At 37.8% G+C, this 21,939-nt stretch overlaps 3 protein-coding genes across 3 annotated transcripts; 1 reads left to right on the forward strand and 2 right to left on the reverse strand.

Moving 5' to 3' along the window:
- Positions 1–1,872: 1,872 nt before the first annotated feature.
- On the reverse strand, positions 1,873–10,475 carry adnpa (activity-dependent neuroprotector homeobox a). Its single transcript, XM_073825737.1, has 4 exons — positions 10,128–10,475; positions 5,186–5,298; positions 5,009–5,098; positions 1,873–4,918 (listed from the first exon to the last, which is right to left on the reverse strand). Exons 2-4 carry the CDS (start codon positions 5,291–5,293, stop codon positions 2,231–2,233), a joined length of 2,886 nt encoding a protein of 961 aa, XP_073681838.1. The 5' UTR covers positions 5,294–5,298; positions 10,128–10,475; the 3' UTR covers positions 1,873–2,230.
- A 1,964-nt stretch (positions 10,476–12,439) lies between these two features.
- LOC141293233 (DEP domain-containing mTOR-interacting protein) lies at positions 12,440–17,586 on the reverse strand. Its single transcript, XM_073825264.1, has 9 exons — positions 17,534–17,586; positions 17,165–17,343; positions 16,879–17,002; positions 15,225–15,403; positions 14,813–15,022; positions 13,060–13,197; positions 12,857–12,927; positions 12,669–12,773; positions 12,440–12,565 (listed from the first exon to the last, which is right to left on the reverse strand). The coding sequence occupies exons 1-9, from the start codon at positions 17,584–17,586 to the stop codon at positions 12,440–12,442; spliced, it is 1,185 nt and encodes a 394-aa protein (XP_073681365.1).
- Positions 17,587–19,440: 1,854 nt separating this feature from the next.
- On the forward strand, positions 19,441–20,969 carry mafbb (v-maf avian musculoaponeurotic fibrosarcoma oncogene homolog Bb). Its single transcript, XM_073826079.1, has one exon. The coding sequence runs from the start codon at positions 19,632–19,634 to the stop codon at positions 20,538–20,540; it is 909 nt and encodes a 302-aa protein (XP_073682180.1). The 5' UTR covers positions 19,441–19,631; the 3' UTR covers positions 20,541–20,969.
- The last annotated feature ends 970 nt before the right edge of the window (positions 20,970–21,939 follow it).

Consider the following 21,939-nt stretch of genomic DNA (forward strand, 5'->3'; position numbering starts at 1 on the left):
ATACTCACAACATTCTCAGCTCCTCCACAGCATCACCAGAAATCACATTTACTGTCCTTTAACCACCTAGAACAGGGTGAGCTTTTAAATAAAAAGGCAAATGTTTTAAGCATCACTGAAATTTAAATAAACATTAATTTATCATTGAAAAACAATGTTTTGGCCTTAACAAAGTATGTTTTTTTTGTATCTTCAAACAAACTAGTATACATCATGGAACAAATCCAGAAATACATAATTATTTGCATACTTACATATGCTTTGGGCAAATCATTGCATGATTGATCATTAGTCATGTGCACGAGAGAGGAACAGATCAGCTTACACGAGGAACCATGAACATCTGTGGACGTGACCTAATCCTGACACCGGGATGACTCATTATTCTGAAACTGTTTTAGAAACTGGTACAAACTGCCAGACGTTCAATCTTCACACTACGCATAAATACGTTTATAAATTTAATAAATTGACTTTTGCAGTTTTAGATGCTGAAAACATCTATGCACAAATATCAAGGGTTTGATAAAAACACACTTAACAGATTGGTGTCCATACTAGATGTTTGACACGTTTAACTAGCAAACTCTGAGTGGCAGGTGGGTATCTATTTTTTTCTGTTTCGTCCCCTCTGAGTTTATCTGCTGGGACGGCCAGCCATGTATTGGGGAAATGGTGACAAATGACTGCGAGAGATTAGCAACCACAGGACCAGTCGAGCAAATTCAAAACGACATCCGTTACAGTCCTTGTGCTTCAGTCTCTTCTTGCTCACTACTGTACTTTCTAATAAAACCCCCATGTGTTACATGTCCACTACCAAATGTTTTATCAAAATATCTACTGAATCAGTTACTCATTTTCAGAGCACAACTGGCAACACACATCCTTTCATTTACAGACCTTAAGCAACTATATCTTTATAATAATCTCAAAATGATAGCATACTGTCTGTGCAAAGACCACATAATTTTTTATTAACTAGAAGGCATTAGCTAAGCTAACATTACATCAGCCATGATTTGGCAAGATGCAGCTGCATTAACATGTGTAAATTATAATCTGTATTATGAAAGACATTTATCTTACAGACAGTGACCTCTAAGGGCAATACAATGTCAGTACAATAATCAAGATAGAGGTCAAGTTACAAGTGAGTTATCAAAAATGAAAAACTAAATAAACAAAAATTGACAATGTGAGAGATTTGTTTGCTTAGATGCTAATACTAATTGAGCACAACCAAATACTCTGGAGCTCGAGTTAAAAGGACAGTTCACCTAAACATAAAAATTATGTCATTAATTACTCACTCTCATGTCGTTTCAAACCTGTATGACTTAGTTCGTCCTCGGAACACAAATCAAGATATTTTGGATTAAATCAGAACTTTCTTACCCTCCATAAACAGCAAGGGTCCTATGTTCAAGGTCCAGAAAGGTGCCAAGAACATCGACAAAATAGTCCGTGTTCAGTGGTTCAATCATAATTTTATGAAGCCACGAGAATATTTTTTGTGTACAAAAAGTTCACATTCTGAGGAATGCGTGCATATGCGTTGTGGCACTCCCCAAAATGCCATTAGGGTGACGCTGAGACGAATTGTTGAATGAAGTTGACATTTAAATTTTTCTGCACAACAAAAACTATTCTCGTAGCTTCATAAAATTACAGTTAAACCACTGTGACATGGACTATTTTGTTTGTTCTTGGTACCTTTCTGAAACTTGAACGTTTTGGTTGTGTTGCTGTCTATGCAAGGTCAGAAAGCTCGTGGATTTCATCAAAAATATCTTATATAATATATATTTTTACAACAACAAACAAAACAAAAAAAAACATCAACGCACTTGATTGTAAATGACACTTTATTTAATCAGGGAAAAAACCATAGACCTATCAATTCTGTTACAATTCCATCAAGTGTATGATTAAATAGAGAACAGTATACAAAAAAAGAAGAAAAAAAAAACTCACCAAGGACTATGGATCGGTTGAAAAAAAACAAGAAAAAAAACAGTATACAGTATATTAGTTTTTCCGCTTTTTGACAGCAGAATTTGAGAGTTTAAGAGTAAACAGTACTTTCAGTAAAACTGCGTAACTCCTCCAACTTAACATGTCCATATCATAAGGTTCAATGTCAGCCAAATGTGAGGTAAAAGCTTGACCTACAAATCTGGGGAAGGATAGATAGAGAGAAAGAGGACCTTAAGATCACCATATGTCATCATCTACCAAGCAACCCAACCTTCTTTCCCTTCACTTCGAACCGTCCTGCTGGTCTGTAGTGGCTCTCTTCAGAAGACATGTTTCCTGACCAGGTCGCCTCATCAGGACTAGAAACAGAGCCGTCTAGACTTTTTGGCCCAACTCTGGGAGAACTTCTGCTTGCCCTGACATCTCTTTCGCAACGGAAGCTCTCTCGCAGCAGTGTCCCTTTCACGTGGGACTGAGCTACCGAAGGCCGTAATGGCGCAGTTTGTTGATTAAAATTTTCATTAGGTATCACTTCTGGCTCTGAATCACTGTCAGAGTCAATGGCAATAGGTTCTGAGGATGATCCAGGGCATGGTTTGAAGGCACAGTTGCTTTGACTACTTTGTCCAGTGTTTAACAGCTGCTTTCTCCCCTTGAAGTCTGCAGGGAAACCAACAGGAGATCCAAATTTTGAGGTCCTTGAGAATCCACTTTTCTCTTCGTCATTGACTCTGAACAGCCAGCTGGCATCGAAACTCATGTCGTGCTTGAGCTGGCTCACTGCCCGCATATTAAAGCCTAGTAGCACAACAGGTTTGCGGGTGACAAAGTCCCGGTCACATGAGCGCCGATGGTTGGCGAAATGGCTTGAGACATCAGACTTCCACAACCAGAGGCTTGCAGCAAGCTTCTCAATCTCCCGTTGGGAAGGGTAGGGATGCCGATTGAAATACGCTGTAAGAAAAGCCTTCCGTGCTTCGTAGGACTCATCGCCATGACCCTTCGGATCCAACGCCAACACTACCGGCTCCTCTGGCTTCTCAACAAAGACTGTAGGGTAGTACCTAGACTGGTCTACCATCTTCCTTCTCTTGGGGTCAGATGAATCTGGGGTGACTAACTCACGCTTGAGAGACCCAGCTCCAGGTGAGCGCAGTCCGGGAGTGATAGGCTTGGCGCCTTTGGGAGTCTGGCAAACACCTCGGCAGTGCACCAGATGGAGCGTGATGGTGGAAGCCGTCATGTTGCTAGTGTACACTCCCAGGCAGTGGATGCACTTGTAGGTTAGTTTCTTCTCTACAGGGTGCAACGTTTGGAGCACTTGATGGCGATCCCGTAGATGATGGGCTAGGGCATCCGAGATGGGACCTTTGAGGATAGTGAAGCATAGCGGGCAGAGTGTCTTCCCAACTTCTTTCTTTTGCGACACCAAAGGTTGGGCCATGTTTCGGACCACAGGATCACTTGGAGTATCTGGTGGCTTTGCAGCCATCTTTGAAGGCTTAGGCATGGTGCTGTTTTGTGGCGGTTGATTGGCAGCTGAAGAAGCTTCAGGGGTTTCCTTCATGTTGTAGGTGGTTACAATAAGCTGGACATTTTTGGGACTTCCTTGCTGAAGAGTGAGATCGAATGTAAGAGGAGAACCAGTTGGCGGATCCCCTGGCTCGTTGGGGTGTGCCAGACGCTTGTGTGCTACAATTTTCTCAACTTCGTGAAATGTGGAATGACATTGTGGGCACGATAGCCCGTGCACTAGCATATGGTTCAACAAAGAGTCGCTGGGAAGGTAACGGTTACAGTATAGACACTTGCTAGTAAAGTTGTGAATCTTCATGATGTACTTAGCCATAGCCCTCACCTTTTCCGCCTGATGTTCCTTTTCAAAGTGAGCGCTATAAGCGCTTTCAGGAAAAAGTTCATTGCAGATGGTGCAGATCTTCCACTTTTGTGTTTGTGAGGTGTTCAGAGCATTGGCGGAAGCTTTCTTGGCCTGCAGTGATGTCAACGTAGCAGTAGCAGCATGCACGGATGAAGACAGAGGTAGGCTCTTCAATGAGGGGGAGAAAGAAGCCGACTGGGCATTAAGATGTGTAGCACCATGGACTCCGAAGCCGCCCAGGTGCTTTCCCGTGTGTGACTGGGAGAGCGCACCAGACACGAAAGCTTTATCAGGTAGTGTAACACGCAACGGGTGACCGGACACCGAGTTGCCTGCGAGGGTTTGCTTGAAATGGTTGCCGACAGGTAACCCCACCATTTTAGGCATACTGAAGCGATTCATTTGAGGTGTTTGAGGACGCACACCAGGAGAGATCGCAACGCCCCTTTGGATTAAGTTCACCTGGGGCCTCGGCACTATGACGTTGGTGTGCCCAATCATAGCGGTGACTTGATGGCCAATGCGCTCGTGGAACTCAATGACGTGCTGCACCAGAGCTTCATAAGAACGAGGTGTGAAATTGCAGCTCTTGCAGTGAATCCCATGACTGTTACCAGGGGCCTCTACACTGTTTTCTTGCTTCTCTGAGTTTTTTCCCAGGTATGGTGTAGTCACATGCTGGAAGTGTTCCCTGTAGATATGCCTGCGCACCACGTTGTACAGTCTATCGCGATAGGTGCACTTCTTGCAGTAGTACACCGGGAGCTCCTTTCGATCACCCAGCAAGGGCTTGTCTACCCGCATACCGTCCCTAACCCCGATTGGAGCTCCGTGAGGGCTGGCAAAACCCTGACGCACCATATTGTGAGGCATGTGGAAGAGCCTGACATGGGTTTCCAGTGTCCTCTTGTTCCCACTGTATGTGCAATAGGAGCAATTAAGAAGGATCCTGCTCTCAAAGTCTTCTCTGTGAACATTGCGGAAGTGGTTTTTGTAGGCAGAGAAATACTTGGAGGCAAATGGGCAATCTGAGCAGCAGAACTGCTTTGTTCTGTAATCCTGCAACATTTGAAAAACAAGGCAAATTACTTAATGCTTATTGAATGCAAAACATTTTGAAGACATTTGCAGTGGTTATGAGTGACATACCTGTGACTTTGTCCAGGATGGATCCCATGTACAAATGTCAAGGTAATATTGTTTCATGTAAGATTCACTGGGGCTAGAATCTTTGTAGTCCTACAGGAAAAAGGAACGGAAAATTACATTAGTTCATGATGTTTTATTTGACGTCTAGGAAACACATCGACAGTACAAGAATAATACCTCCACATGCTCTTTGCAGTAGTCAAGGCCAATGTCACTCAGCAGTCGCTTTACTTTTTTCCTGGCCTTCCTCAGCCGAGTGAGGTTATTCACTGGAAGCTGAAACATCTCTTCTAAGAACAAAATAAAGAGAAGGATTTTAGTTAAGCTTTCAAATTTTTAGAGTTTAAAGAAGCAATTTCTACTTTTGCTGTGCAGACAAATATACTTATGCACTTATATGCAATATAGCATGTAGCATCATGCAAAAGCAGCTTTCTGACAGATATTTGCAGTCAGTGATGATTAACTAATTCCACAAGTGTAGGAGTTACAGAGATAAAAATGAGTAGTAATCTGCTAGTCATGTGATCTCAACATGTTGGCCCCCAGCCTTCATCGATCTCAGGAGAGTGTACATCACATTAAACAATTTTAAAGGAATAGTTCGCCTAAAAAACAATATATCATCAAATACTCACATTCAAGTCACTCCAAAACCATAAGATTTTTGTTCATCTTTGAAACACAAATAAAGCTATTTTATACTGCGGCCGAGAGAGCTCAACACGCTGCAACTTAAGAAAACACATGCAAACAGAAAAAACTACAACAAATTAAGAAAACATCTTCATCAGTTTGACAACACAGACGTTGCAAATCCTCGCAATGCAAACACAAATACGGAAACGCGCTGCAAACTCAGGAATGAGCTGCAAACACACGAACGTGCTGCAAACACACAAAAACGCTGCAAACATAGGAACGTGCTGCAAATTGAGTTTGCAGCGCTTTTGTGTTTGCAGCGCGATTGTGTGTTTACAGAGTGTTTGAGTTTGCAGCGCGTTTTTGAGTTTGCAGTGCGTTTGTGTGTTTGCAGCGTGTTTGAGTTTGCAGCGCATTCCTGCGTTTGCAGGGCGTTTTTGAGTTTGCAGCGCTTTTGTGTGTTTGCAGAACGTTTCTGAGTTTGCAGCGCGTTCCTGTGTTTGTAGCGCGTTCCTGTGTTTGCAGCACTTTTGTGTGTTTGCAGAACGTTTCTGAGTTTGCAGCGCGTTCCTGTGTTTGTAGCGCGTTCCTGTGTTTGCAGCGCGTTCCTGTGTTTGCAGCGCGTTCCTGTGTTTGCAGCACTTTTGTGTGTTTGCAGCACGTTTCTGAGTTTGCAGCGCGTTTCCATATTTGTGTTTGCGTAGCGAGGATTTGCAGCGCCTGTGTTGTCAAACTGATGAAGATGTTTTCTTAATTTGTTGTAGTTTTTTTCTGTTTTCATGTGTTTACTTGAGTTGCAGTGCGTTGAGCTCTCTCGGCCACCCTAATTTTAAATGATATTTCTGTTTCTCTATTGAAAGTAGACTAATGGTTCAAAAATGTCAGAGTTTGTAAAAGCAATCCATATCAATCAAAAGTCAATCCAAGTCTTCTAAATAGACATGATTGCTTTATATGAAGAACAGATTTAATTTAGGCTTGTGATTAATGAACACACATAGAGCACATCAAATATGTGACCCTGGAACACAAAACCAGTAGCACGGTTATATTCATAGCAAGCCAACAATCAGTCCCTCCAGAAAAACGCGATTATGCGATCGCATGATTCCATGCATAATCAGCCAAAGTCCGCATATTTATGCGGGGGACGCATTTTTTCAAATACGCCGCACTTTCGCCGCATAAATTGCAGATTTCCGCACGCAAAATATGCGGGCTTGCATGATTTCATAATCCCTGCATTTTCGGTGCAAAAAGTCACATATATCTTAGCAGAAAGTTGAAAAATTTTACATTTACTTCACACAAGCGCAGCCATTTCCCCTGTTGCCATGGGAACGTTATGAAGTGACGTAATTACGCGATATTATTGAAAAGCTGCAAACCCTGCGATGCCGATGAAACCATGATGAAGCCCGCAAATCGTTCTCATTTGCCAACAAACATAAGCGCAAAAGACCGCGCAAAGCAGTTTCCCAGTGTGTTACATGACAGTGGGGGCAAATTATTTTGCACTCCGTGCAACTGCGTGTTGGACCACAGGACGGAAGTCTACGCTGGACAACCACTTTGCCATGTGTTTATTAAGGTCTGAAATAAAACAAGATGAGAACTTAAATATTCCCAGCACTTTATGCGATGTAGTATGCTTGCTCATAGGAAGTAATAAGAAATGACTCTTTACATTAAAGTAGTAGCCTAGTGAGAACAGGGTGTTGGGGAATCACTTTTTTCTCTCTTTTTCATCAAACCGCAGATTTTGCAAGTTCCCGCAGTTTTTGCAAGTTCCCACAATTTCATCGCATAAAATTGCATAAATATCCCGCATATTCAATCGCATTTTTTAAGAAAACGTGCCGCATAATCAAGGATTTTTGCCCGCAACAATCACAAAAAAACGCCGCGTTTTTCTGGAGGGACTGAACAATACATGATTGTATGGGTCAAAAATTAGAGAACTTCATAAATTTCCTACTGTAAATAAATAAAAAAAAACATAATTTTTGATAGTAATATGTATTGCTAAGAACTTCATTTGGACAAATCCCAGATTTTCAAATAGTAAAAAAAATGACTGGTTTTGTGGTCTATGGTCACATGGTAAATGAAACTGTACTTGATTCAAGCTTGAAAAAGAATGAGGTTTGTTCTTGTCACATAAGCAAGTTCAAACATCATGTGTCCAGCAAGTACAGTTAAGCTTCTGTTTACCATATTTAATGTGCTATATATGTGCACTTTCAAAGTTTCAGGTGAACTGACTTTGAATGGAAGAACAGAAATCTCTCTGTTACATTAAAAATTTGTGAATTTTTTCACAAAAGTCTTAGGTTTTGTAATAATATGAGTAAACCTTCAAACAATGGAAAACTTTTTAATGCTAAATAAATAAATATTAAGATATGTTAAAAAAAAAAAAACAAGTGGAAGCAACAAAAAACACATGTGCATGCATCGCTGAAAGAAAATAAATCTTCTTGAAAAATAAAAATCTACTCAGATGTACTTCATCCACAAGCACTTTACAAACATTTTTTTTAATCACATAATTTTTTCTGCATTTTACTTTTGCTCTAGCTTGGGTACAAATCCATCTTACACTTGACAGGGTTGGGAATCGAAAATCGTTTCTGATTCTGGAATCGGATACATAAGATAAAGAATCGGATACTTGTTATAAAATTAATTTCGATTCCTCGATTCGATTGCATTTTTTCATCTAGTGATCTGCCAGGACCTTACGTGGTAATGTAAACATCAGTAGATAAGATGGATCGCGGTAAGCGTTTAAAAGTGTGTCTACGCTTTGTAAAAACCGAAGACAAATCTACCGCTGCACGCAAACTTCATCTTAGAGATCTTCAAGGGACGGATTTTAGTCCTGCGCCCGCCCGCTCCAGAAGGAATATATGTTATTTCGTCCCGAAAAAACCCACATAAAAGCAACTTATACCCCCGCGGGAAGACAGGTATCTACTTCATCTCTTGGATGCATGAAACAAACCCTCGCACTAATGTAAAGGCAAAGATGACCAGAGTAATAGTAACGAACTCGAGCGTGCCTAATGTATTAATTCTTGTATATCAGAGTCGTACATTAGGCACGCATAAATCCGCTATTGATTCACAAACTATTCATGCTTTCGGGACTCTGATCCATAGTATTTTTGCATAAAATTTCAAAATATTTGCATAGTTTTCAAAATGAATGTCCTGTGAGTTTTTTATAACGAATGCTTACCCATAGAGGTGGATCTTGTAAGGGTCAGTGGTGTTTATGCACATATGAGCACCAGCATAAGCAGATATAGAATGCATTTACTGTATTTTTCATTTATATGTTTATTGTATAATAAATACAAACAGTAGATATTCAGTCACTTAAGAAAGAGTACTCTGAAGTTGTGAAGAATGTCTGAATTAAATAATTTAGGTGCTTTAAATCTGTATATGTATATTCATGTTAAAAAGTTAGAGCACAGGGTTTTCTTTTAAATTCAAAAGTATAGCTTTAATTTAAAGTTTGTTTGAATTTTTTTGTAACAAGCAGGAGAAAAATAAAAATCAAAACAAATGTTTAGTTTAATAAAAAAGGTTAAAAAATAAACACCTTTAGAGGAAATGTCAGGCATGGGGGGGGGGGGGGGGGCTGATATAAAAAAGGTTGAGAACCCCTGTAATAAAATAATATGTTGCAAGCTAGCACTGAAAATAAACATTTTTGATATATTAATGTTTGACTTTTGTGTTTGTTGTTGTTTTACTAACTTGGAATCGAAAAGAATCGGAATCGATAAGTGGAATCGGAATCTATAAAATTCAAACGATACCCAACCCTACACTTGACACTGTGCACTCCAAATACTGTACTGTAAACAACAAATTAATCTAAACGTTAAGGTACAGTTATTATAAAAGAACTGCGGTCAACTTGTCAGAAGACTTAACACCTTCATCCTAGGACATACAGTAATTCAATGACCATCAGTTATGAGCAATGAAGCACACTACACATGCAGCACTCTCGAGGGTCAATAGTGTGATAGATTTTGCAGAATGTAAACAAACCGCTCTTATATAAATCTGACTCCTGAAACACAATGCATGCAGCAGCAAATGCAACCCTGCAACTGGAACAGCTGCTCATATGAATGTAACTCCACTAAACAATACAGGCCACAGTAGGCCTTTTTGATGGGCTCAGCAAAATAATACCTCATTTGTTTTGACAGGTTACACTGGTAACCATGACCTGCATGTACAAACTTTCCAATGGGAGGGAAGTGCTTCAAATGTATAACTTCATTTAAAAACGAACTTAGTTCAGCGATAACAAGACAGTTGTTACTCCAAGCACAAATATGCAGTTAGCGCGTTAGCTTAGCCACGCGGGATATTTGATGTGCACACTGAACTCCACACAAAAGCACCGATGCCAGAGACAGAAAAGCAGACGTTTAGAAAGACACATTACCTGCTTTTCTTCACGGTCTCGCATGGAATTCCTTTCAAGCGATGTGCTTTCAGGCCAAATTGATAGTTAGAGTAAAAGGAAAGAGATAGATTGTGGTTTATTCGGCCCGGGCAGATGCTGCAGTCCTTCGCGCCGCTGCCGCCGCCGGTGGATTTCGGCAACTCATCCTGAGAATCTTCACCATGTGTCATCAACTGGATAAACACAGGCTACAGGGCAGTTTCTGTCGACCCCATGAACTTGTTCTTTAATACACGACTTGGATAGACTGTTGAGTCAATTCAGTACAAACACGGGGCAGAGAACAGACTTTTCTTCTCTTTGAGTCTGTTCCGTTCCACATACCAGCCCAGCCTGTTCAAAATGGCGGACGGCTGCAAACGGAAATGACATATATTTGTGTAAAGTTCAAAAAGGGGCAAACTGGTGTCTGGGGACCATTCATCGTCGCCACACAAGTCTAACCAAGTAGGTTTAACTCGATGAAAGAAACGAATTGCCGCTTTTGTTCTTGAATGAGTTATGTACGCTTGGGTTTACACTTCCAATGTCATCAAAATTGAAGTAGTAGTATTAAGAACAAGACTGTCATACAACAATGCAACATTAACACAAATTAATTTGTGTATCTTTTTAGATTGACAAAAGGTGTGGAAACCCTTCCACAAATAGTTTATTATCATTAGAGTGTTTGCACTTCACGTCAAGATTTGGTCAGTTTACCAGATGCGCGGCCATATTGGAGATACTCAGATGTAAACAGCAGCATTGATTGCACGGTTAATGTACTACTGAATATGTTGTTCTGCTAATTTATGCTGTCTAAACCACAGAAAAAAACACGTGGAAGCTGCTAAATCATATAGAAAAGGACTTAGTAAGCAGGAAAGGGCACATTATTTTGAAAAATTAAAGTTAATAGGTGGTAAAGAAAAGTACAAGCAGTATTAATTAAGATATTAGATATTATTATATTTCACCTACCTGACCGGAAATGATAAGAACTCATAAATGACCATTTTCAGCAGCAATAATCAGCAAATTTGTGAATTTTGTTCAGTTCAGTGCTGCCAATATGGCTGATTGATGACGCGTTGTGAAAACACTTATTATTATTAAAAGTAGTATTAATATTGCACTACTATTACTACTTCTACTAATAAACTTACAAATTGCAATGTTACTTCTTGCTCAACTGCTTGTCAGTTCTTAAGATGCTTGGATGGTAGTTTTTGTGGTACAGTCATCTTGTGCTCATTAAGGCTGCAATTATTTGATTAGAAATTCAGTAAAAGCAAAATATTGTAAAAGGTTATAACAATTTCAAATAACCATTTTCTATTTTAGTATAGTTTAAAATGTAATTTATTTCTTTGATGGCAAAGCTGAAATTTCAGCAGCCATTACTCCAGTCTTCAGTGTCACATGGTCCTTTAGAATACATCATTTTAAAATGCTGATTTGCTACTCAATTTTTATTATTATTATTATTATCATCAATGATGTTTGTGATGATAGCTGTGATGTTTAATATTTCTGTTGAAAAATTGATGCATTAATAAAAAGGATTCTTTAAAAAAGTAAAAAAGTTTTTTGTAACAATGTAAATGTTTTTACTGTCACTTTTTGATTAATTTAATACATCCTTTAATGCATTCTTAAACAATTTTACTGACCCAAAACATATTTCAGCAGAGAAAAGTCTGGCATTTCATCAGAAGCAATTTTAAGTAAAAAATATACAATAAAATAAAATAAATAACAATAACAATAAAAAATAAATCACATTGAAAGTAACGTTCTGAGAAAATAGTGTGAATTTTAATTTCATGTCAACTTTAAATTATCAGGTTTGGTGCCATCAATCCTGAATATGTATTCTTCAGTGAGAACGCTGTGTCATGTACAAAATCTCAGGAACCACATTAGTTGTAGTTTATGCCAAAAAAATAATTAATACAGCTATTTTTAATCATAAACATTTGGTCCACTTCTTGCCACCTTGCCTTTCCAAAATTGCATTTAAGCTTGCATTCATACCTGCCTCCATCCAAACAACCCCTTCTCATGCAGAACCACGACTATAGGCAGATATGAAACTACATGTTATGATCTTGTTGATGTTTTATTTACTGAAACCCCCCAAAATGTACATGGTATATGGTGAAAAAATGTTGCACATCCTTCACCTACTATGCAAAGAATCTATGTATCTATGTATGTATGTATCTATCTATCTATCTATCTATCTATCTATCTATTATATATAAAGATATAATTAAATATAAATATTTAATTACACCTATACTGAATTAATCCAATGGTTCCATCACTTCTAAAGTAACAACACGGGGTCCAGTCATCACCAGCTTTGAAAGAGTACGATAGTCCAGGTGAAGCACACTGCGTCCATTTACTCGGCACACAAACTGGCGTACCTAAGCAAAAAAAAAAAAAAAAAAAGATTGTAGACCAGCTGATGATGGATTCTACATTTTTATTGCGTAAGCAACTTTATTTGTGTTTACGTGGTATGATCACCTTAATTCCTGCTGCCGCAGCAGGGCTTCCAGGATCCACAGCCTGAACATAACAAGGTGATTTTCCTCGTACGACAAAGCCCCAGCCTAGGGCATCACCCAGTATCTTTAATTATAAAACTACCATAAACAAACTGTAGTTCAAGGTTCTTTTCATAGCCAGCTGAGCATGATGTATGCAAGACTTACCGTAAGAACTTTTTTTACATAAGGAGCACCCAGAGATAACAACTCCTCACAGGTTACATGTCTCTTCAGCACTGTTGAAAACAATAGTACACAGGCATTTTATGATAGAAAACTGATAGAATAATGTTTTTTTTTTTTTTCGTTTGGAATAACAGTTGTGTCTGTAATAGATTTTCAAAAGCATGCAAATGGTCTCCTATAACCTGATGTGGGATTGCATCGTACTGCAAGGGCAGCGGTAATAGAAGCAGTGAGTGGGTATCCACATGAACTATGCTGCTGTTTGGTCAAACTTCCACATTGTCCATTTGTAGGTACTTTTAAATCCATAGGAGGTTGAACTGGAATTAGAAAGCAGAATTATGAATTAGAAACATTTGTACACATTTAAAACAGTTTATACATGGATCTACACTACTGTTTTATGTTTTAGATTTTAGAATGCAGTCTCTTTTGCTCACTAAGGCTGCATTTATTTAATTGTAAATAATAATAAAAGTGTAATATTGTGAAATATTATCACAACTTTACACTACCAGTCAAAAGTTTTTGAACAGTAAGATCAGTACTTTTTTTTAAAGAAGTCTGTTCTGCTCACCAAGCCTGCATTTATTTGTTCCAGAATACAGCAAAAGCTGTAATATTGTGAAATGTTTTGGTACTTAAAATAACAGTTTTCTATGTAAATATATATAGCTTAAAATTCAGCATCATTACTCCGTTCTTCGGTGTCACACGATCCTTTGAATATCATTCTATTATGCTGATTTGCTGTTCAAAAAACATTTCTTATTATTATTAATAAAATTTAAAACAGTTGAGTGTATTTTCTTCAGGATTCTTTGATTAATAGAAAGATTCAACGATCAGCACTTATCTGAAATAAAATATATAATCTTTATAATATAATATATAATCTTTTTTGGGGAAAGAAATGATAGAAATTAATACTTTTATTTAGAAAGGATGCTTTAAATTGATCAAAAGTGATGATAAAGACATTTATAATGTTACAAAAAATTTCTATTTCAGATAAATGCTGTTTTTCTGAACTTTCTATTCATCAAAGAAACCTGAAAAAAAAATACTCTACTATTCTAATAATAATAATAATAAATGTTTTTTTTTTAGCAGAAAATCTGAATATTACAATGATTTCTGAAGGATCATGTGACTGGAGTAATGAAGCTAAAAATTCAGCTTTGAAATCACAGTAAAATACATTCAAAAAGAAAACAGTTATTTAGTAAAACATTTCAAAATGTTGCTGTACTTTAGATCAAATAAATGCAGGCTTGGTAAGCAGAGCAGACTTAAAACATTAAAAATCTTAAAAAACTTTTGACTGGTAGTGTATATTTTAAAATGCCATTACTCCAGTTTTTGGTTTCACATGATTCTAATTTGCTGATCAAGTTTTATGTAATTATCAATGTCGAATACAATTGTACTGCTTAATTTTGTTAAAAACAAATACTGTACTGTCAATTTTCCTACATCTGACCCCATTATATTAGTACTTACAAATATGTATCAGTAATTTGCTCAAATGCTTATGTTGGCATAATGGTAGCCTTGTATTAGATTTTGCCATGTGTCAGGGGGTCCATGAATAGTTTGGGGTTATGAAAAGGAGCCTTTGGTGTAACATAAAATAATGCGAAACCCTAGGTTAAGGAGCTGGGTTGCTGACACAAAGGTTGCAGGTTACATATATAGGTGTCGACGAAAATGGAGAGTTACTGAGCTCATAATGCTGTGATATCTCAGCTGTGCCCTTGAGCGGAGCACTTAACTTCATATTGCTTTATTACTCCAGAGGGGTTGACCAGGCAATTAGTGTGCTGAAGCTCCCTCTGGTTAAATTGGGCCATTTGCCTAAGCACCATCTCTCAAACTCTAACGCTCCATATCAAAGCTCTGAAATAGTTGTAGTATTTTTAATGATTCTACTACCAGATAAGAAGTCACTGTTGCCTTCAAGTGAAGGAGCTTTGTCCAGTGTGAAGGGACTTTCAGCTGGGTCTTCTTGGCTTTGGTGTGTTATACATTCAACCTCTTCACTCTCTGTCTCATGCAACAGTTCAGAAAGACGGCGCCGACGGCGAATGTTAATACAGAATTGATACAGCAGCCCGCTGTCAAAAAAGTGGTGTTTCAGAGAGACTGCAAAGTGAAATGAAGAGTGGTGTGTTTCAGCAAGGCAAAGCATGAGGAGAGAATTCACTGCAGATATAACGTCACTTGAAGAGGTCATCGCTCTGTATGCAGGTATGTTGTGTTGGATTAATTTAACAGGCCTGGTTAACATTTAGACTTGGTTAATGGTGAAATTAAACACCCGGTCTAGGTTAGTTATTGTTCTTACCATGCTGAATGATACCATGCTCTAGTAGGGCCTTGCAGAGATCTAGTCCTTGCCGTCGAGACTCTATTTCGCCGTTTTGTAGCAGCCAATCAATTAACATGTAACCAGGGAAAGAACGTTCATAAGCCACTCCCTTTTCCTGTCTCAGTTGTAAGATGGAGTCTTTGCTTGTCACCAAACTGTAAAAAGCAACAGATGAATTCCGATGCATGAATTTTGAAAAACATGTTTGGAGGATATTAATCATGAAAGTACTTTTACAGCATATATTACTGTAGGTTAATATTAAATTACACTACTAAATTACAAATACACTACCATTCAAAACTGTGGGGCCAGTAAAAATTGTGTATGTTTTTGAAAATAGTCTCTTTGTTTACAGTAAAACATTAATATTGTGAAATTATTACTACAGTTACTAAAGTAAACTAAAATAACTGTTTTTTGTTTATTATATTTTAAAATGTAATTCATTCCAGTGATGGCCAAGTTGAATTTTCAGAAATCTTTCTAATATGTTAATGTGGTGCTCAGGAAATATTTATAATAATCAATGTTGAAAACAGTTCTCTGCTTAATAGTATGTGAAAACCATATACATTTTTTAAGGTTTCTTTAATGATTATAAAGTTTAAAAGAATAGCATTTATTTAAAATAGAAATCTTTTGTAACATTACAAATGTCTTTACTGCTACTTAGATCCGATTTAATGCATCCTTGCCACATAAAAGTATTAAAGAAGAAGTTCACTTCCAGAACAAAAAATTACAGATCATTTACTCACACCCTTGTCATCCAAGATGTTCATGTCTTTCTCTCTTCAGTCGTAAAGAAATTATGTTTTTTGAGAAAAACATTTCAGGATTTCTCTACATATAGTGGACTTCTATGGTGCCCCGAGTTTGAACTTTCAAAATGCAGTTTAAATGCAGCTTCAAAGGGCTCTAAATGATCCCAGCCAGGGAAGAAGAAACTTATCTAGGCTAGGATCGTTTAGAGCCCTTTGAAGCTGCATTTAAACTGCATTTTGGAAGTTCAAACTCAGGGGCACCATAGAAGTCCATATGTGTCCATATATGGAGTCCAGAAGTTCATATATGGAGAGAAATCCAGAAATCTTTTCCTCAAAAAACATAATTTCTTTACGACTAAAGAAAGAAAGACATCAAAATCTTGGATGAAAAGGGGGTGAGTGCATTATCTGTAAATTCTGGAAGTGAACTTCTCCTTTAATTCCTTAACCTAAAACTTGGTTAAAAAGTGACTTATTAAATTTATTGCTCAGAAGTCACGAAATGTGGTATTAACCCTTCCCCAATTGGCACATGACACTGAGGAAGGGTTAATACTGGAAAAAAAGTGCACTTTTTTGCACATTATTGTGACATCTGAGCAATAAATAAAATTTGCCTCTTTGGCTGAATCTAAATATAGTTAACAAATTATATGTAGCTGAAAACTTCTGGACAACATAAGGTACCCAGTGGCAGGTATGTTATATATCCACCTTATTCTTACTTTAAAATTATTTATACTTTAAAATTATATGGTAAGACACACCAATTTGCAATATCCAGCATCAAAACGAGCTGTTTTGTATATAAGTACCAATTTACATTTAAAACACTTTAACTTTATGAGAAAATGTCTTACTGTTCATACAGCCTCTGTCCACGCATGAAGATCTTAACCTCTGTGTGGAAAGGAAATGTGCCGTCGTCTGTTCTGAATCTGTACAAGTATTTGGCGTCTTTGAACACGGGCCATTTATCACACACTATAAAGATGGTAGAATATACATTGATAAGTATAATGTGCTTATTCATTAAGAGTAAAATAAATGGGTCCTAATATGAGTCAACAGAGAAGGAAAACAGACATGACCTTCTTGTATCATACTCTTTGTTATTCGGTATACAGTAAATAATGTTGTAGCTACCGTGATGAATAATATCATGGTCCATGAGGTGCTGCATAAGCTGGACTGCAGTCTCTCGATCAGGCACTTCTTTATGAGCAATCAGCCAGTCAATAAGCTCCTGAGCCACAAAACAATTCGGGTACGTTCGCAAATGGTGTCTGCGGTCCTTTATCAACTTGCTGTCATGTACTCGCAGTCTTCAAAAGCAAGACAGCGACCATTATTATAGAAAGAAATTGGAATATTACCTACTAGGCTATAACAGAATGTTTCAACATCCAACAAATAATTAAATAGGTTATATTATAAAGTTTTCAAAAGTTGTGAGAGTTAGCTATAACTATGTAAATGTCCTCCTGGGACTGGCTTTTTATTAATATAGCGTACCTTAATTGTTCTCCGGCAATCATTACCTCAGCCTTTTGGTGTCTGGTCATCATTGCACTTTGAATGTTTCCCAGCAGCTCCATGGATGTTCTGTCAAGTCTGTCTCTCTGTGCACTTGTTTCCATCGCTTTATTGCTGCTTTTTGTGTTTACTAAATATCCAGTGAACCGAGCCACCAGTTCTTCAGGACTTTGAAATGTTGTGTATACAAATACAATAGCCTATATTCCCTCTCTACATCCTTGTTACAAGAACTTTAAACATTTAGGGTGATTTTGCAGCCAAAACATTTGAACGCAGTTGCAGTGTTGATGTCTTAACTGTCTATTTTAAAGTGTAAAAATGATCTACCGTATCGGAAATTGAAAAACATAGCCTAACAGCAGTTTTACACAATGGCCACATGGTGTCAGTAAAAGAGTTAACAGAAAAAACATACACAGTTTTTTGAGAATCTTCTAGACTGAGATAATCACTTAGATTTGGAATACCATTTGAACTTAAATTGCTTTCATTTGGAGATACTTTTAAGTTTGTTATTTTCAGTTCCAGATTACAGTTGCACTATCTTACACTCAGAAAAAAAAGTGCAAAAGTTGCTTCTGAGAATGTTTGCTGAAGGGAGAGGAGTCATACATACACACACACACACACACATATATATATATATATATATATATATATATATATATGCAATATTTTATGCAATATTTTTACTATTTAAATAACAGCTTTCTATTTGAATATATTTTAAAATGTAATTTATTCTTGTGATCAAATCTAAATTTTCAACATCATTACTCCAGTCTTCAGTGTCTCATGATCCTTTAGAAACCATTCTAATATGCTGATTTGCTGTTTAAGAAACATTTATTATTATTGTTATTATTGTCAATATTTAAAACTGTTCTTCTGAAATTTATATTCATCAAAGAAACCTGGAAACTTTCTGCTTAGCTGTTTTCAACATAATAATAATAATAAAATAATAAATTTTTTTTTTTTTTTTTTTTAGCAAATCAGAATATTAGAATGATTTCTGAAGGATTGTGTTACTGGAGTAATGGTGCTAAAATTCAGCTTTGAAATCACAGGAATAAATTACATTTTAAAATGTATTCAAATAGAAAACAGTTACTTTAAATAGTACAAATATTTTAACAGTTACACAGTTTTTGCTGTAATTTGGATCATATAAATGCAGGCTTGGTGAGCAGAAGAGACTTCTTTAAAAACATTACAAATCTTACTGTTCAAAAACTTTTGACTGGTAGTGTTTTTTTAAATAGGGAAAATGGCATTCTCAGAATTCCTAGATTTTACATTTTTCTTACACTTTCATTTTTGTTACCTGTTATATCCAACTTGTTTTTCATGGTGTATTTCTTACGATGTTTAGTTAATTAGTTAATGTTTATAGCCTTTATTTTAGTGTCATGTGCTACCCTGATGGTCTTGTCTTGGGTGGATGGCACTGCGCTCTGGCTTTATTATTGTTGGTCACAGTTGCTGGAGAGACCAACTTTAAATGATCATGTGAGGTTCCGTTGCACCACCTGTGAGTAGATTTTACAATGACAACCAGGTTTTAATAGCTCGGATTTATTATGACAGTTAGAGAAAGTGACATAAACAGTCACAACAGTGTGACTGTGTAGGCTATATTATGACAGTAGCTTGTTCGTCTAAAAATAATAATAATGAAATAAGCCTGTTACGATACTGAGAATTAATAAACAAACTTGAAAATAAAAAGTGTGGTAATTTGAGTTTGCTTTCTAAAACATCTTTGACGTGTTTTGGTGAGACTGACAGCTGCGATAGGAAAGAGGGCGTGGCCTCACTGCGCGGCTGCGTTTAAAGCAGCGTGATTTACTTTCTTTTCAACATACATCCTGCCCTGGTCACCGAGAGACAGCTGAAACTAGAAAGCGACAACTTTCAAACTTCCAGTTCGCTAATTGTTTAGGAGAGTGACTGAAAAGGGCTGTCTTCACTTCAGCTCTATTTCATTATTGGTGGAATCGTGTTTTCAGAACATTAAATGCAACGTAAATCGCAGCAGTAAGTTGACTTAATCGAAACATCAGCAGAAATCATGACGGCGGAGCAGCATCAGCTGAATTTGGACTACGGCGACTTTGACATGAGATTTGACGTGAAGAAGGAGTCTGCAGCTCTGGGACCGGACCGCTCTTTTATCCAGCAGTGCGGTGTACACGTACCAGGCTCCGTGTCCAGCACACCCATGAGCACCCCATGCAGCTCCGTGCCCTCATCACCGAGCTTCAGCCCGAGCGGACAGAGAAGCGGTGCTGAAGATCTCTACTGGACCCTGAACACGGGGGCTTATCCACAGCACGCAGATCCACACTGTCTCGAACTGACACCTGAGGATGTCCGGGAAGCCTTGAGTGCCAACCTCATGCATACACACCCGTCTCAACTCCACCAGGCAGAGATGGAGGGATACAGGAACATTGGTCAGTTCCATGCACCAAACATGCACCAGTACCATCAGCAGCAGTACACCGAGCTCGGCCACAATCCTGATCAGTTAATGCAGCATCTCGACTGTTCATCTCAAGGCGCGACGCACCTGAAGACGCACAACATGCACCAGCAGACGCACCACAGGCGCAGCGAACGCGCGGAGAGCCGCTTCTCTGACCAGCAGCTGGTGTCCATGTCTGTGCGGGAGCTCAACCGGCACCTCCGCGGCATGAGCAAGGACGATATCATCCGGCTGAAGCAGAAACGCCGTACCTTGAAAAACCGCGGCTACGCGCAGTCGTGTCGGCACAAACGCGTTCAGCAGAAACACATTCTGGAGAACGAGAAGACGAGCCTCGCCACGCAAGTGGAGCAGCTGAAACACGAGCTCAATAGGCTGGTGCGCGAAAGGGACGCGTATAAACTCAAATGCGAGAGGCTAGTTGTCGGAATGAACTGCCAGAGCAATGGACCCTCTTGTGAAAATCCATCATCTCCTAAATTTTTGCGATAGTTCAACGAATTTAAGATTTTTTTAAATTTCTTTTAAATAATAATAAAAAATGCATAAGATTGTTTGCTGGTCTGACCAGCTGAAACATCGCCAGAAACGGACCAGCATACCATCTCACACTGCTTTTATGTGTTTAGAGTTTTTAGTTATTCAGGTATTTTATGTTTTCACTCGACTTTATCTCTGACATGTCAAGCTGGTTTTGATAATGTAGGACTTATCTTTTATCTTCTAGTTTTCACAACAGTCTTCATCAGTCAGCTATGCAAATGACATTTGACCTTTTTGGCAATAGATGCATTGCATTGGTAGTTTTGTTTGTTTGAACATTTTGCATATCTTTAATTTGTTTCATTAATCAGTTGTTCCTTTTGAAAAGTAAATGATTGTGATTTGAATTTCATTGTTACCTCCAGAATAAATTTTTGAAGAAACACAAAAAGCATTCGGGTTCCTTTGTTTTTCTTACACGTCCTTAGGACGCAGTTCGTATGTACGTACAGTTGAAGTCAAAAGTTTTCATACACCTTGTAGAATCTGCTAAATGTTTTAGTACTGACCTGAATAATATGTTTCTCACAAAATACATTAATATTAATACGAAAATAATAGTTACATTTAGAAAAATGACCCCATTCAAAAGTTTACATACGCTTGATTCTTATTACTGTGTACTTGAATGTTCCACAGCTGTTTTTGTGTGTGTGTGTGTGTGTGTGTGTGTGTGTGTGTGTGGATCTTGTTTTCTTTGTAATGTCTTTTAGATCCAAATAAAAGTATTTTTGTGTGTGTCGTGATAGTTGTTCATAAGTCCCTTGTTTGTCCTGAACAGTTAAACTGCCTGTGGTTCTTCACAAAAGTCTTTCAGGTCCCACAGCTTCTTTGGTTTTTCAGCATCTTTCCAACAATGACTGTATGATTTTGAGATCCATCTTTTTACAGGGAGGACAACTGAGGGACTCATATGCAACTATAACAGAAGATTCAAACACTCACTGATGCTTCAGAAGGAAACACAATACATTGAGAGCCGGGGGTGAAAACTTTTGAATAAAATGAGGATGTGTAAATTTTTCTTATTTTGCCTATAATATCATATACTTTTTTCTTTAGTATTGCCCTTCAGAAGCTACAGAACATACTTGCATGTTCCCGAGAAGATTAAATAAGTTAAATTTACCCTGATCTTTAAATTTTTAATGCATTGTGTTTCCTTCTGAAGCATCAGTGAGCGTTTGAACCTTCTGTAATAGTTGCATATCAGTTGTCCACAGTGTAAAAAGATGGATCTCAAAATCATACAGTCATTGTTGGAAAGGGTTAAGATAAACAAAAATACTGAAAAACCAAAGAATTTGTGGGACCTGAGGTATTTTTCTGAAGAACAGCAGGAAGTTGA

This window comes from Garra rufa, chromosome 20 (assembly GCF_049309525.1).
Source record: "Garra rufa chromosome 20, GarRuf1.0, whole genome shotgun sequence".
Taxonomy (NCBI): Eukaryota; Metazoa; Chordata; class Actinopteri; order Cypriniformes; family Cyprinidae; genus Garra; species Garra rufa.

Coding starts and splice junctions, on each gene's coding strand:
- adnpa (XM_073825737.1), bottom strand. CDS start 5,293: ATGTTTCAGCTTCCAGTGAATAACCTCACTCGGCTGAGGAAGGCCAGG. Junction 5,099..5,185: donor ACTGCAAAGAGCATGTGGAG/GTATTATTCTTG, acceptor TTTTTCCTGTAG/GACTACAAAGATTCTAGCCC. Junction 4,919..5,008: donor CATCCTGGACAAAGTCACAG/GTATGTCACTCA, acceptor CAAATGTTGCAG/GATTACAGAACAAAGCAGTT.
- mafbb (XM_073826079.1), top strand. CDS start 19,632: ATGACGGCGGAGCAGCATCAGCTGAATTTGGACTACGGCGACTTTGAC.
- LOC141293233 (XM_073825264.1), bottom strand. CDS start 17,586: ATGATGACCAGACACCAAAAGGCTGAGGTAATGATTGCCGGAGAACAA. Junction 13,198..14,812: donor CAACAGTGACTTCTTATCTG/GTAGTAGAATCA, acceptor TTCTAATTCCAG/TTCAACCTCCTATGGATTTA. Junction 12,928..13,059: donor ACGATGCAATCCCACATCAG/GTTATAGGAGAC, acceptor TGTTTTCAACAG/TGCTGAAGAGACATGTAACC.